This window comes from Zootermopsis nevadensis, unplaced genomic scaffold (genome assembly GCF_977971745.1).
Source record: "Zootermopsis nevadensis isolate Lab colony 2312 unplaced genomic scaffold, Znev_1.0 Znev_ptg000050l, whole genome shotgun sequence".
Lineage (NCBI taxonomy): Eukaryota > Metazoa > Arthropoda > Insecta > Blattodea > Termopsidae > Zootermopsis > Zootermopsis nevadensis.
In genome coordinates, this window is record NW_028259182.1 from 541,259 (window position 1) to 559,351 (window position 18,093).

An 18,093-nucleotide genomic window follows, 5' to 3' on the forward strand; every position below is an offset into this window, starting at 1 on the left:
TAAACCAGCAGCGAATATGCGAGAACGTTCACTCCCGCACAAAGCACACAGAAACTGCCTGTTTTATGCACTTGTGATAACGTTTGTGGAGCCGCCACTGCACTCAGAGAGATACAAATCACACAAATCCATTAGCGACGTGATGCTAAATCTCAGTGCAAGAATGGCTCTCATAGCAATCTGAGTCGTCCTTCCAGTTTCGGCAACGCTGAAAGTAATCCACTACGATGATAACGGGTTTCCCTACCAGTTGGCGGGTTGCAGAAGAAATGGGCTACTTAATTTAATAATTACAGAATTAGAATGTTATTTAAACGTCCCTGGTTTAATGCAACGAAATGCAAGAAGTCCTGCAGTCACGTTTTGCTGGCTGCTTGCCTCGCCGTGTCTGTCCGCCAATCCGCCTTTCTTAATATATTTGAGGGGACCCATTTTAAAAAGTTTTGATAACATTTTTACTTACATAATATTAACTCCATGGGTACCTGTCTTAGTCTGACCTCTCCTCCTCGACCAATCTGGCTAGGGAGGCCCTACCAGTAGCTATGCTACCGCCAGTCAACAGGCTAATGTACCCTGGTCCTCCAGGTTGGGGGTTGGTCGCAAGGCTAACAACCTTGCACCGTAAAAAGGAAGATGTTTCGAAACCTCGATCAAAGCCTGGGATAGAATCGACCTTACAATAGGACCGAATGGAAGGGGAGAATTGAGGAGGCCATGGACCGAATACGGACCGGAGAGCCATAGAAGAAGAAGAAGAATATTGAAGATTTCCCTCTTCTGGGTTGTTGTTGTTGCGGGGAAGCCCCCGGAGGAAAACTCCGTGATGCCTAGACCACGGCCTTGCCCAACATAAGTTATAAATTTGAGCACCACCGGGTATTGAACCCGGGACCCCAGGCTTACAAGGCTAGTGTTCTGACCGCTAGACCACCATGGCGGTAATTTTAGATATACATTCTGTTAAATCTGAAGATTTTCTTTTGTTTCCTTCTAATACATTAAAATACAAACCTTATGAGTAATTTAAAATAATATTATATCATGTAAGACTTGAGGTTTTCACAGCGGTGAGTACGAAGATTTCTGTCTTCTGGGTTGTTGCGCTGTGTAGTCTGAGGTCATACTGCCTCCGTCATCAGGGCGATATCGCCCTGATGATGGAGGCAGTATGACCTCTGAAACGTTGGTTAACATCGACCAGACTACACAGCGCAACAACCCAGAAGACAGAGATCTTCATACTCATCGCCCTGATGACGGAGGCAGTATGACCTCTGAAACGTTGGTTAACATCGACCAGACTACACAGCGCAACAACCCAGAAGACGGAAATCTTCATACTCACCGCTGTGAGAACCTCAAGTCTTACAAGAAGAATATTAACTCCATGGTATATTAGCCTGTTGACTGGTGTGTGTGTGTAGTCGTCATGAAACTGTCATTTATATTGGGGCAAGGTTCGCCACGTTTACAAGAGTCCGCCATTGGATCCCTTTATCTTGTCAGTGCAATTCAGTTCACACCGTCACGCCATTGTCCTCTAGTAAGACACATCCACCTACGCCTTGGTATATCAGCTAGCTTCGTCCCTTGAAGATTCCCGACCAAAATTATTCACGCGTTCATTTCCTAGACGCATTCTAACCAATTCACGTCTTTGCATTTAATCACACTATCAACATTTGGCGAAAAGTAAATTTTATAAAGTTCCTCATTCGGATCTATCTAATCAATTCCAGTTCTTTTTATCCTCGCTTTTTAACACAAAAATACAATTTCTGTCCTTCAGAAGATCATTTTCTTCTGTTCCCAGTCCCGTAGCCACGTAGGACGTTCGCATGAGTTTCCAAGGGACATAATTCCTCCATCAAATCCCCGCCAGGTATCAGCGGCAATAATACCTTAAAGGCACATTCTTGTGTTGCCGATGACGTCAATGAGCCTCACACCCATGCACTCTCTGACGCAATACCACGAGCCCGATCGTTGCAGCTTGACCTGGTTCCCGGGTTGCAGGATTCCCAGGGGCTCAGAGTAGCAGTAACAATGCATTGATTTGCTTCCGCGCGGGGTCTGGCTTATTATAAGAACCACCAACAATGAGGTCACTTCTCTCTTCTCTCAGTATGATAATAATGAACTGGAAGACGGTCGTAGAATCATGGCCGTTGGTCCATTGCAACTGGTCCCCTGATAGTAACTATGCTACGACCCGAAGATTCAACGCAAATATTACAAAGTCTGTAACTGGGCTCGATCCTGAGTCTTTTATATATCTGTTCCCCAAACGTAAGACACCATGTTTCACACTCATACAAAACAACTATTGAATTACTGTTTATCTTATTTTGATTTTGTTTTAAACATTAAAAGCATCATAAATTTTACAGCCCAATAAATGACAAACATTTTTCAGAATGTATTCTCACCTCAATTTTTCTATAAACCTCATTATATTTGCTAGTGTTATTCCTAGATACTTCAGTTATCGAACAATTTTAAATGTTATTTGCTATGTTATTGAGATTTGAGGATCTCAAAGAGGTTCAGATATCAATGATGATCTTTTGGGTTGTAACGTCATGTGGCCTTATATGCATTTACCAAAGTTTTGGAAGAATTTTGCTGCCCCAAACTTCAGCCCTGTACGTACAATATGCTTCAAAATATACTACAAATCAAAACGTTCAACAAAGCTCACTGCAGAAGACAATTTACGTAAATAATAACTGACAACGTAATAAACAAGCATTTCGGCTTAATGCAAACACCTTAGTATTAATGAACATTCCGACGATATAATTTTCCCAAATACAACATAAAATATTCGTACCGCCTCCTTCTTTATAACGTCATCATAAAATATGAATTCCAAACAAAATGTATATACATGTTTAGAAGTAGATACGATTTTAAAACATAGATAATTTTAACGTTATGAATTAGGAAATAAATAGAGGCCTATATTATTCCTGACGTCAATTAATTAACTTATCTGTAATACAAATTAAGTAATTCTTCTCAATTACACACTGTTTTTGTTTAAAGAAAAACCACAGTAATAAGACATTCAAACTATTGTTTCCCACGCCTTCAGGAAGTCCAGTTCGATTTACGTGGGGTCAGAATCAACTTGAAAAACAGAAAATTACCTGTAAGTTTAACTTATATAATTAACTACAACTTTAAAGACAGAGATAAACCAAAGAGATCGGCTGAACAAGGGCTGAAATCGATATGCACAGAGCAGGGCTACCAGCTTAGCAGCTAAAGGAGCAGACAGGAAGGCTTCCAAAAGTACGAAGTGTCTGCTGGGTCCGAAAAGCCAAGTGACTTTTTAGAACATGATAATTTCTCTGTCGATCCGTTAGCACGGCGTTGCTAATGATTTTCCTTTGAAGACAGGGACAAATCTACGAATTAACGAAAAATAAGTCAACTACAACAAGATTATCAGTCGGATTATATTACCTTCCAATATTAAATCTGTCTGGCTAATTAATATACTATAAGACGCGAATTTTTTAAAAAAAATTCCTTCAAATACATTTATAATTTATAAAATAAACTTAGTTCGCCTATTACATATCCAAAAAAAGTCTAACCAATGATAAAAACACATCAGCCATCGCAGAATTCACCTCCCAAAGCCACAAAATTCGTGGGCGCAATGACTTCTGACATTTCAGATCTTCACGCGAGCCCCCTCGAAACGACAAGGGTGCACAGGAATAGAAGTCATGCCAGAGCGTGACCCGCTTTATTTGCTCCAAAAAAAAAAATAATGTGATTTATGTGCCACCCCTGAGGGAGGATTTTATTTAGAAAAGGAAGGTGGGCATTTAATGGAATATCACGTCTCAGTGGCCACACAATGGCTGTTCAGATTCCAAGCCCCGCCCACTCGGTAAATTGATTTAAACGCACGGCGCCGGCGTCTGGTACGAGCGACGCTATTCGTCAGTGTTGCGTTCCACCGCGCAGTTCCGTGCCCGGACTGGGGTAAACCCCTCTTACAGGCGCACAGCAAAAAGGACGCTACTGTTCGTTTCCATAGGCCCTTCTTACACAGAGCGTGCTAAATGGTCTTTCTTTCTTACTTACTTTCCTTCTTAATTCAATTCTTATTCCTAGCATTAATTATCTCTTTTATATTTTATCTTCTTACTTATATATACCGCCACGGTGGTCTAGCGGTTAGAATGCTGGCCTTGTAATCCTGGGGTCTCGGGTTCGATTCCCGGCGGTGCCCGAATTTATAACTTGTGTTGGGCAAGGCCGTGGTCTAGGCAACACGGAGTTTTCCTCCGGGGGCTTCCCCGGTTTCTCCGTGGCATCCCAACAATTACTCCATTCACACACAGAAGAAGGCAATGGCAAACCACTTCTGGATCATTGCCAAGAACGTATATGAACAGGTCCCAGTCCGAGAAAAGGATGGAAGGATCCTGTTCATATGGACCTGTCGTCAGACAGAACACTAAATAATAATATAACTTATATATCTCCCTTTCTCCAAGCATTTATACCTTTCGCCCGTATCATAAATATATAATAAAAGTCCGAAATGCACCAAAATCTAAAATGTAACATTCGCTGGAGACAAGAACTGAAGAAAAAATGTAATTAGAAACTTATAAGAAGCTTGTAACAGTTCACACTGTAAAATCCACCGTCCATTATCCTTTGTAAATTCCTCAAGCACGAAGTCGACATTATCGTAAAAAAGTTAGGATATTTCCGCATTGTATAACAATTCTGGAACGTTCGCTAGAATTTAACCTTGGAATTTGTGAAAGGCTGAGAAATTTCGCGGTAGGGGATTCCCCACCCTCTAACATCCGAGCGCAAAACCGCACACAGGTTTTCATTAAAGTGCCAGTTATTGTTGCTAATTTAAATCAAAATTAAGATGACTCCTTAGTATTCCTGTAGAACTTCTGAATACCAGAAGTAATTGAAATCGATTTAACGATTATCGATTTATTACATGCGCTGAAATGCGAACGCGCCTAAACGTAATTCTCATCATGACCTTAAGTTACATTACTTTACAAAAATATGGTATACTTTTTACTAAATAAAGTATGTCCAAAAGCGTGCTGTAGACTTAATGTCTGTAACACGCTGATCATTTTAGAGAACGAGAGCCATGATTCAATATTGAGCTCTTTTGTATCCAATAAAACGAATAACAACAAAAGAACAGAAACATTATTAATAGGTTATTTATTATTTATTTAGTGTTCTGTCTGACGACAGGTCCATATGAACAGGATCCTTCCATCCTTTTCTCGGACTGGGACCTGTTCATATATGTTCTTGGCAGATGATCCAGAAGTGGTTTGCCATTGCCTTCTTCTGTGTGTGAATGCCACGGAGAAACCGGGGAAGCCCCCGGAGGAAAACTCCGTGTTGCCTAGACCACGGCCTTGCCCAACACAAGTTATAAATTCGGGCACCGCCGGGAATCGAACCCGAGACCCCAGGATTACAAGGCCAACGTTCTAACCGCTAGACCACCGTGGCCATCATTTATTTATTTAGTGTTCTGTCTGACGACAGGTCCATATGAACAGGCTCCTTCCATCCTTTTCTCCGACTGGGACCTGTTCATATACGTTCTTGGCAGATGATCCAGAAGTGGTTTGTCATTACCTTCTTCTGTGTGTGAATGGAGTAATTGTTGGGATGCCACGGAGAAACCGGGGAAGCCCCCGGAGGAAAACTCCGTGTTGCCTAGACCACGTCCTTGCCCAACACAAGACTCATTTGCCCGGGATATTTCTCGCCTTTTACGAAACAAAAAAGTTCATTGCCTTTACATAATAATCGGATGATGTGTTACTACATTCAACTTTAAGAACTTAAATTAAGTATCTATACTGTGGCTTCCACCTGTCGTTTCACTGTCGCCATTTTATTATTATTTTGTGGATTAGAATTAAAGGTATAATTGTGTTTCAGTCTTCAATAGCACGATATAAAACTTCATTAAATTTATCAAATAATTCTAAAGTTATTAAAGGAGAGTTACAAGGGCGAAAATACAAATATTCAATAAATAAATCTGCAATGACAGAGACTACAAGATTGAATGTAGCATACCCTGAAAATAACGAAGGAGGAAACCTTGATTACTGGGTTATCAAGGCAAAGTATTTCATATAAATGCGCGGGACTAACAGTTGTTTTAAATCTTAAACGTATAAGCAAGAGAATCCTTCACACAGTTCAGTAATACGAATACCTATTTATTTCCATACAAAATCTCACTGGTTCGTTCTCGCCGTCAAACCGAGAGATAAATAAAGAATTCTCGCGAACTCCATGTTGCTGCTTTACAAAATAGCCCACAAAAACGAGATTATATCTGGAAAATTTAACGTATTCAAATTCTGTACGTCTATACTAAACATTATAAACGCACTAAATCAATAAGTTGTGTACCCGTAATTAGTATTTTACGGATGTTTATAAAACTCCAGTTAATCCCTTTGAAAGCCAGGCTAGTCTAAATAATATTTAAACATCCAGTTCTTATCGCATAATAAACACTTCACCATTAAAAACATCAGTTGCTTAATTCTGTTTAAGGAAATGACAACTGTTTACTTTAAGAATAATACGAAACCCACAGAAAACACTCTGTGCTCAAAATGCAGTTACTAAACGTTATTAAATGAGACGGTAAATACAGGACTAATTACCACTCAGCCTTAAAAGATTACAATTATGCATCTATGGCTGATGGATATTAGAAGAGTTAGGTTCTAGTGGGATATTCTATACTGAAGATGGCTGTCTTCTGGGTTGTTGAGTCGTGTAGTCTGGTAGAAGTTCACGGCGCAACAAACCAGAAGACAGCCATCTTTAAACTCACCGCCTTAAAAACCTCAAATGCTACATAATCTGTACTATCTGCTCACTCTTTTATTGAAAAAGTGTAATGGAATATGTAGACTTACGTCTACACGAAAAGAAGCTCTTACTCCGAGCCAGACCAGACGCTCAAGACCGCCACAATATAATTGTCCAACAAATTTCTAATTTACCAGCTCTCAGCATCCCATCATGCAAGCACACAGAAATCAGCGATGTGAGATTTGAGGTTTCCACGGCGGTGGAGATAATGTAGTTCTGGGTTTGGGTGTCCAAATGAATGATATCACCACAGAACAATGAGTTGTAAACAGACCATTCTCAGCGCTGAGGTTGCAGCCAAGTAAAATTCCATAGCAGGAATAATACCGTGCATTACACCATTTTATATTTACCCATTTTCATCGTCGTACCATTTACCGCCCACACAAAGCCGCACGCTGTTAAACCAACTCTTGTCAATGGCAAGGTTGCCTCATTAGTAGCTATCCTAAGAGGACCAATTCATTATCAGTTTATCTGTATATGATTTGAGGTTTTCCCAGCTGTGAGTATGAAGATTTCTGTTATATAATCTGTCTCAGAGTTGATATGTAATCAGCAGATCCACACTGGAACAGTTCGTTATAATAGGCCACGTTGGTCTGCAATATACCAATTCATCACCACTCTATCTTCCAGGACTTCGAAACAAACATTCCAGGTTTTCTATACATTTTACCTTTCTAATAGTAAATTACCGCCGCGGTGGTCTAGCGGTTAGAACGCTGGCCTTTTAATCCTGGGGTCTCGGGTTCGATTCCCGGCGGTGCCCGAATTTATAACTTGTGTTGGGCAAGGCCGTGGTCTAGGCAACACGGAGTTTTCCTCGTGGCATCCCAACAATTACTCCATTCACACACAGAAGAAGGCAATGGCAAACCACTTCTGGATCATCTGCCAAGAACGTATATGAACAGGTCCCAGTCCGAGAAAAGGATGGAAGGATCCTGTTCATATGGACCTGTCGTCAGACAGAATAATAATAATAATAATAATAATAGTAAATTATATATAATTAACAGAAGAAGTTTGACGATTGTTCAAAGTTAATGCTTGCTTTGAAAATATTTCTTACAAAAATAAAGTTTAAAACTGAACTCCATGACATATTACAATTTTGAACGTAAAATATTTTTATTTTGTTCTTTAATATCTTTCCCCGATCCGTTTAGATATAACCCATTTCACAGGCATTCCTACACACAGCACCGTTTGTCGTGGTTCATATCAGAGTCTCCCACGTCTCCCAATGTATCATACCTCTGCCCCTCTCCAGGCTTCGTCACCAATCACCGTGTTCTCGGTGTTGCGCCTGTTTGCAGTCAACCCCGCCCAACAGGAGCCCGCCCCTGAATCTAAGAGCATCTCTCAGTGCGTCTCCACACACCGCCCTAGTAGCGTGCTCCCCGTCCAACCTACATGCAGCCATACATCTGGACAACTTCGTCCTCTGGTAGACATCTCAGCAAATAGACCCCTTCCACGTAGCACTCATCCTCAATGTCCCAAACCAAACACTACCCATCGACCCAGTCTTCGTTTTAGAATTCCAAGACGTTTCATTCTTCATCTCCTGTCCAGTGCATTTCGTACTGATTATTTCCTCTACATCCACGCTACTAAATTTCAGTACCATTTTCTCGTTCCATTGTCGGATCGCTAATTTTTCTGTTTAATTCGCCTCCTTGTCTCTGTCGCAAATCTGTCATCCCAACTCCATCTTAAGGCGCCGTCTCACTACCGCTGCTCGGCCGACAGTTTCCAATTAATTGTTGTAGAATAACTCCGCCAAAATTGAGCTACCGGCGCAACTCGACCTCCTTCTCGATCGCTTCCTTCTGAGCCCCTGCAAGTCGCTCAAAGCGAAGCTGCTGACAATGAGCTCTGGAGGTGGACTGGAACCTGCCAACTACAGGCTCACTAAGAACACAGCTCTCCTTACATACACCGGTGAGTTAATCGTCCTCTAACGGACTATACCTTCCTAATAGGATAATATAATTTTAGATATTTTTTTTTTATTTGTAGTGTTCTGTCTGACGACAGGTCCATATATTATGAACAGGATCCTTCCAACCTCTTCAGGTTGTCAGGGACCTGCTCATACATATATACATAATTGGCAGAGATGATCAGAAGTGGTTTGCCATTGCCTTCTTCTGTGTGTGAGTGGAGTAATTGTTGGGATGCCACGGAGAAACCGGGGAAGCCCCCGGACGAAAACTCCGTGATGCCTAGACCACGGCCTTGCCCAACACAAGTTATAAATTTGAGCACCACCGGGAATTTAACCCGGGACCCCAGGCTTACAAGGCTAGTGTTCTGACCGCTAGACCACTGTGGCGGTAATTTTAGATATACATTCTGTTAAATCTGAAGATTTTCTTTTGTTTCCTTCTAATACATTAAAATACAAACCTTATGATTAATTTAAAATAATATTATATCATGTAAGACTTGAGGTTTTCACAGCGGTGAGTATGAAGATTTCTGTCTTCTGGGTTGTTGCGCTGTGTAGTCTGAGGTCATACTGCCTCCGTCATCAGGGCGATATCGCCCTGATGATGGAGGCAGTATGACCTCTGAAACGTTGGTTAACATCGACCAGACTACACAGCGCAACACCCCAGAAGACAGAAATCTTCATACTCATCGCCCTGATGACGGAGGCAGTATGACCTCTGAAACGTTGGTAAACATCGACCAGACTACACAGCGCAACAACCCAGAAGACAGAAATCTTCATACTAAGAATCGCACTGATGATGGAGGCAGTATGATCTCTGAAACGTTGGTTAACATCTACCAGACTACACAGCGCAACAACCCAGAAGACGGAAATCTTCATACTAAGAATCGCACTGATGATGGAGGCAGTATGATCTCTGAAACGTTGGTTGACATCGACCAGACTACACGGCGCAACAACCCAGAAGACGGAAATCTTCATACTAAGAATCGCACTGATGACGGAGGCAGTATGACCTCTGAAACGTTGGTTGACATCGACCAGACTACACAGCACAATAACCCAGAAGACAGAAATCTTCAGACTCATCGCCCTGATGACGGAGGCAGTATGACCTCTGAAACGTTGGTAAACATCGACCAGACTACACAGCGCAACATCCCAGAAGACAGAAATCTTCAGACTCATCGCCCTGATGACGGAGGCAGTATGACCTCTGAAACGTTGGTTAACATCGACCAGACTACACAGCGCAACATCCCAGAAGACAGAAATCTTCATACTAAGAATCGCCCTGATGATGAAGGCAGTATGACCTCTGAAACGTTGGTAAACATCGACCAGACTACACAGCGCAACAACCCAGAAGACAGAAATCTTCAGACTCATCGCCCTGATGACGGAGGCAGTATGACCTCTGAAACGTTGGTTAACATCGACCAGACTACACAGCGCAACATCCCAGAAGACAGAAATCTTCATACTAAGAATCGCCCTGATGATGAAGGCAGTATGACCTCTGAAACGTTGGTAAACATCGACCAGACTACACAGCGCAACAACCCAGAAGACAGAAATCTTCATACTAAGAATCGCCCTGATGATGAAGGCAGTATGACCTCTGAAACGTTGGTAAACATCGACCAGACTACACAGCGCAACATCCCAGAAGACAGAAATCTTTATACTAAGAATCGCCCTGATGATGAAGGCAGTATGACCTCTGAAACGTTGGTAAACATCGACCAGACTACACAGCGCAACAACCCAGAAGACAGAAATCTTCATACTCATCGCCCTGATGACGGAGGCAGTATGACCTCTGAAACGTTGGTAAACATCGACCAGACTACACAGCGCAACAACCCAGAAGACAGAAATCTTCATACTAAGAATCGCACTGATGATGGAGGCAGTATGATCTCTGAAACGTTGGTTAACATCGACCAGACTACACAGCGCAACAACCCAGAAGACGGAAATCTTCATACTAAGAATCGCCCTGATGACGGAGGCAGTATGACCTCTGAAACGTTGGTTAACATCGACCAGACTACACAGCGCAACATCCCAGAAGACAGAAATCTTCATACTAAGAATCGCCCTGATGATGAAGGCAGTATGACCTCTGAAACGTTGGTAAACATCGACCAGACTACACAGCGCAACAACCCAGAAGACAGAAATCTTCATACTAAGAATCGCCCTGATGATGAAGGCAGTATGACCTCTGAAACGTTGGTAAACATCGACCAGACTACACAGCGCAACATCCCAGAAGACAGAAATCTTTATACTAAGAATCGCCCTGATGATGAAGGCAGTATGACCTCTGAAACGTTGGTAAACATCGACCAGACTACACAGCGCAACAACCCAGAAGACAGAAATCTTCATACTCATCGCCCTGATGACGGAGGCAGTATGACCTCTGAAACGTTGGTAAACATCGACCAGACTACACAGCACAACAACCCAGAAGACAGAAATCTTCATACTCATCGCCCTGATGACGGAGGCAGTATGATCTCTGAAACGTTGGTTAACATCGACCAGACTACACAGCGCAACAACCCAGAAGACGGAAATCTTCATACTAAGAATCGCACTGATGATGGAGGCAGTATGATCTCTGAAACGTTGGTTAACATCGACCAGACTACACGGCGCAACAACCCAGAAGACGGAAATCTTCATCCTAAGAATCGCACTGATGATGGAGGCAGTATGATCTCTGAAACGTTGGTTAACATCGACCAGACTACACGGCGCAACAACCCAGAAGACGGAAATCTTCATACTAAGAATCGCACTGATGACGGAGGCAGTATGACCTCTGAAACGTTGGTTGACATCGACCAGACTACACAGCGCAACATCCCAGAAGACAGAAATCTTTATACTAAGAATCGCCCTGATGATGAAGGCAGTATGACCTCTGAAACGTCGGTTAACATCGACCAGACTACACAGCGCAACAACCCAGAAGACAGAAATCTTCATACTAAGAATCGCCCTGATGATGAAGGCAGTATGACCTCTGAAACGTCGGTTAACATCGACCAGACTACACAGCGCAACAACCCAGAAGACAGAAATCTTCATACTCATCGCCCTGATGACGGAGGCAGTATGACCTCTGAAACGTTGGTAAACATCGACCAGACTACACAGCGCAACAACCCAGAAGACAGAAATCTTCATACTAAGAATCGCACTGATGATGGAGGCAGTATGATCTCTGAAACGTTGGTTAACATCTACCAGACTACACAGCGCAACAACCCAGAAGACGGAAATCTTCATACTAAGAATCGCACTGATGATGGAGGCAGTATGATCTCTGAAACGTTGGTTGACATCGACCAGACTACACGGCGCAACAACCCAGAAGACGGAAATCTTCATACTAAGAATCGCACTGATGACGGAGGCAGTATGACCTCTGAAACGTTGGTTGACATCGACCAGACTACACAGCACAATAACCCAGAAGACAGAAATCTTCAGACTCATCGCCCTGATGACGGAGGCAGTATGACCTCTGAAACGTTGGTAAACATCGACCAGACTACACAGCGCAACATCCCAGAAGACAGAAATCTTCAGACTCATCGCCCTGATGACGGAGGCAGTATGACCTCTGAAACGTTGGTTAACATCGACCAGACTACACAGCGCAACATCCCAGAAGACAGAAATCTTCATACTAAGAATCGCCCTGATGATGAAGGCAGTATGACCTCTGAAACGTTGGTAAACATCGACCAGACTACACAGCGCAACAACCCAGAAGACAGAAATCTTCAGACTCATCGCCCTGATGACGGAGGCAGTATGACCTCTGAAACGTTGGTTAACATCGACCAGACTACACAGCGCAACATCCCAGAAGACAGAAATCTTCATACTAAGAATCGCCCTGATGATGAAGGCAGTATGACCTCTGAAACGTTGGTAAACATCGACCAGACTACACAGCGCAACAACCCAGAAGACAGAAATCTTCATACTAAGAATCGCCCTGATGATGAAGGCAGTATGACCTCTGAAACGTTGGTAAACATCGACCAGACTACACAGCGCAACATCCCAGAAGACAGAAATCTTTATACTAAGAATCGCCCTGATGATGAAGGCAGTATGACCTCTGAAACGTTGGTAAACATCGACCAGACTACACAGCGCAACAACCCAGAAGACAGAAATCTTCATACTCATCGCCCTGATGACGGAGGCAGTATGACCTCTGAAACGTTGGTAAACATCGACCAGACTACACAGCGCAACAACCCAGAAGACAGAAATCTTCATACTAAGAATCGCACTGATGATGGAGGCAGTATGATCTCTGAAACGTTGGTTAACATCGACCAGACTACACAGCGCAACAACCCAGAAGACGGAAATCTTCATACTAAGAATCGCCCTGATGACGGAGGCAGTATGACCTCTGAAACGTTGGTTAACATCGACCAGACTACACAGCGCAACATCCCAGAAGACAGAAATCTTCATACTAAGAATCGCCCTGATGATGAAGGCAGTATGACCTCTGAAACGTTGGTAAACATCGACCAGACTACACAGCGCAACAACCCAGAAGACAGAAATCTTCATACTAAGAATCGCCCTGATGATGAAGGCAGTATGACCTCTGAAACGTTGGTAAACATCGACCAGACTACACAGCGCAACATCCCAGAAGACAGAAATCTTTATACTAAGAATCGCCCTGATGATGAAGGCAGTATGACCTCTGAAACGTTGGTAAACATCGACCAGACTACACAGCGCAACAACCCAGAAGACAGAAATCTTCATACTCATCGCCCTGATGACGGAGGCAGTATGACCTCTGAAACGTTGGTAAACATCGACCAGACTACACAGCACAACAACCCAGAAGACAGAAATCTTCATACTCATCGCCCTGATGACGGAGGCAGTATGATCTCTGAAACGTTGGTTAACATCGACCAGACTACACAGCGCAACAACCCAGAAGACGGAAATCTTCATACTAAGAATCGCACTGATGATGGAGGCAGTATGATCTCTGAAACGTTGGTTAACATCGACCAGACTACACGGCGCAACAACCCAGAAGACGGAAATCTTCATCCTAAGAATCGCACTGATGATGGAGGCAGTATGATCTCTGAAACGTTGGTTAACATCGACCAGACTACACGGCGCAACAACCCAGAAGACGGAAATCTTCATACTAAGAATCGCACTGATGACGGAGGCAGTATGACCTCTGAAACGTTGGTTGACATCGACCAGACTACACAGCGCAACATCCCAGAAGACAGAAATCTTTATACTAAGAATCGCCCTGATGATGAAGGCAGTATGACCTCTGAAACGTCGGTTAACATCGACCAGACTACACAGCGCAACAACCCAGAAGACAGAAATCTTCATACTAAGAATCGCCCTGATGATGAAGGCAGTATGACCTCTGAAACGTCGGTTAACATCGACCAGACTACACAGCGCAACAACCCAGAAGACAGAAATCTTCATACTAAGAATCGCCCTGATGATGAAGGCAGTATGACCTCTGAAACGTTGGTAAACATCGACCAGACTACACAGCGCAACATCCCAGAAGACAGAAATCTTTATACTAAGAATCGCCCTGATGATGAAGGCAGTATGACCTCTGAAACGTCGGTTAACATCGACCAGACTACACAGCGCAACAACCCAGAAGACAGAAATCTTCAGACTCATCGCCCTGATGACGGAGGCAGTATGACCTCTGAAACGTTGGTAAACATCGACCAGACTACACAGCGCAACATCCCAGAAGACAGAAATCTTCAGACTCATCGCCCTGATGACGGAGGCAGTATGACCTCTAAAACGTCGGTTAACATCGACCAGACTACACAGCGCAACAGCCCAGAAGACAGAAATCTTCATACTCATCGCCCTGATGATGAAGGCAGTATGACCTCTGAAACGTTGGTAAACATCGACCAGACTACACAGCGCAACAACCCAGAAGACAGAAATCTTTATACTAAGAATCGCCCTGATGATGAAGGCAGTATGACCTCTGAAACGTTGGTAAACATCGACCAGACTACACAGCGCAACAACCCAGAAGACAGAAATCTTCAGACTCATCGCCCTGATGACGGAGGCAGTATGACCTCTGAAACGTTGGTAAACATCGACCAGACTACACAGCGCAACATCCCAGAAGACAGAAATCTTCAGACTCATCGCCCTGATGACGGAGGCAGTATGACCTCTAAAACGTCGGTTAACATCGACCAGACTACACAGCGCAACAGCCCAGAAGACAGAAATCTTCATACTCATCGCCCTGATGATGAAGGCAGTATGACCTCTGAAACGTTGGTAAACATCGACCAGACTACACAGCGCAACATCCCAGAAGACAGAAATCTTTATACTAAGAATCGCCCTGATGATGAAGGCAGTATGACCTCTGAAACGTTGGTAAACATCGACCAGACTACACAGCGCAACAACCCAGAAGACAGAAATCTTCAGACTCATCGCCCTGATGACGGAGGCAGTATGACCTCTAAAACGTCGGTTAACATCGACCAGACTACACAGCGCAACAGCCCAGAAGACAGAAATCTTCAGACTCATCGCCCTGATGATGAAGGCAGTATGACCTCTGAAACGTTGGTAAACATCGACCAGACTACACAGCGCAACAACCCAGAAGACAGAAATCTTCAGACTCATCGCCCTGATGACGGAGGCAGTATGACCTCTAAAACGTCGGTTAACATCGACCAGACTACACAGCGCAACAGCCCAGAAGACAGAAATCTTTATACTAAGAATCGCCCTGATGATGAAGGCAGTATGACCTCTGAAACGTTGGTAAACATCGACCAGACTACACAGCGCAACAACCCAGAAGACAGAAATCTTCAGACTCATCGCCCTGATGACGGAGGCAGTATGACCTCTAAAACGTCGGTTAACATCGACCAGACTACACAGCGCAACAGCCCAGAAGACAGAAATCTTCAGACTCATCGCCCTGATGATGAAGGCAGTATGACCTCTGAAACGTTGGTAAACATCGACCAGACTACACAGCGCAACAACCCAGAAGACAGAAATCTTCATACTAAGAATCGCCCTGATGATGAAGGCAGTATGACCTCTGAAACGTTGGTAAACATCGACCAGACTACACAGCGCAACAACCCAGAAGACAGAAATCTTCATACTCATCGCCCTGATGACGGAGGCAGTATGACCTCTGAAACGTTGGTTAACATCGACCAGACTACACAGCGCAACAACCCAGAAGACAGAAATCTTCATACTAAGAATCGCCCTGATGATGAAGGCAGTATGACCTCTGAAACGTTGGTTAACATCGACCAGACTACACAGCGCAACAACCCAGAAGACAGAAATCTTCATACTCATCGCCCTGATGACGGAGGCAGTATGACCTCTGAAACGTTGGTTAACATCGACCAGACTACACAGCGCAACAACCCAGAAGACAGAAATCTTCATACTAAGAATCGCCCTGATGATGAAGGCAGTATGACCTCTGAAACGTTGGTAAACATCGACCAGACTACACAGCGCAACAACCCAGAAGACAGAAATCTTCATACTCATCGCCCTGATGACGGAGGCAGTATGACCTCTAAAACGTCGGTTAACATCGACCAGACTACACAGCGCAACAACCCAGAAGACAGAAATCTTCATACTCATCGCCCTGATGACGGAGGCAGTATGACCTCTGAAACGTTGGTTAACATCGACCAGACTACACAGCGCAACAACCCAGAAGACAGAAATCTTCATACTCATCGCCCTGATGACGGAGGCAGTATGACCTCTGAAACGTTGGTTAACATCGACCAGACTACACAGCGCAACAACCCAGAAGACAGAAATCTTCATACTCATCGCCCTGATGACGGAGGCAGTATGACCTCTGAAACGTTGGTTAACATCGACCAGACTACACAGCGCAACAACCCAGAAGACAGAAATCTTCATACTCATTGCCCTGATGACGGAGGCAGTATGACCTCTGAAACGTTGGTTAACATCGACCAGACTACACAGCGCAACAACCCAGAAGACAGAAATCTTCATACTCATCGCCCTGATGACGGAGGCAGTATGACCTCTGAAACGTTGGTTAACATCGACCAGACTACACAGCGCAACAACCCAGAAGACAGAAATCTTCATACTCATTGCCCTGATGACGGAGGCAGTATGACCTCTGAAACGTTGGTTAACATCGACCAGACTACACAGCGCAACAACCCAGAAGACAGAAATCTTCATACTCATTGCCCTGATGACGGAGGCAGTATGACCTCTGAAACGTTGGTTAACATCGACCAGACTACACAGCGCAACAACCCAGAAGACAGAAATCTTCATACTCATCGCCCTGATGACGGAGGCAGTATGACCTCTGAAACGTTGGTTAACATCGACCAGACTACACAGCGCAACAACCCAGAAGACAGAAATCTTCATACTCATCGCCCTGATGACGGAGGCAGTATGACCTCTGAAACGTTGGTTAACATCGACCAGACTACACAGCGCAACAACCCAGAAGACAGAAATCTTCATACTCATCGCCCTGATGACGGAGGCAGTATGACCTCTGAAACGTTGGTTAACATCGACCAGACTACACAGCGCAACAACCCAGAAGACAGAAATCTTCATACTCATTGCCCTGATGACGGAGGCAGTATGACCTCTGAAACGTTGGTTAACATCGACCAGACTACACAGCGCAACAACCCAGAAGACAGAAATCTTCATACTCATCGCCCTGATGACGGAGGCAGTATGACCTCTGAAACGTTGGTTAACATCGACCAGACTACACAGCGCAACAACCCAGAAGACAGAAATCTTCATACTCATCGCCCTGATGACGGAGGCAGTATGACCTCTGAAACGTTGGTTAACATCGACCAGACTACACAGCGCAACAACCCAGAAGACAGAAATCTTCATACTCATCGCCCTGATGACGGAGGCAGTATGACCTCTGAAACGTTGGTTAACATCGACCAGACTACACAGCGCAACAACCCAGAAGACAGAAATCTTCATACTAAGAATCGCCCTGATGATGAAGGCAGTATGACCTCTGAAACGTTGGTAAACATCGACCAGACTACACAGCGCAA

At 43.9% G+C, this 18,093-nt stretch overlaps 1 protein-coding gene across 1 annotated transcript in view; it reads left to right on the top strand.

Moving 5' to 3' along the window:
* The window catches only part of Gad1 (glutamate decarboxylase), a 122,484-nt gene that overhangs the window by 27,381 nt on the left and 77,010 nt on the right, over positions 1-18,093 (top strand). Inside the window, exon 2 of the mRNA XM_022078790.2 lies at positions 8,706-8,877. Coding sequence (XP_021934482.2) covers positions 8,706-8,877 — 172 coding nt within the window. The remainder of the gene's footprint in view (positions 1-8,705; positions 8,878-18,093) is intronic.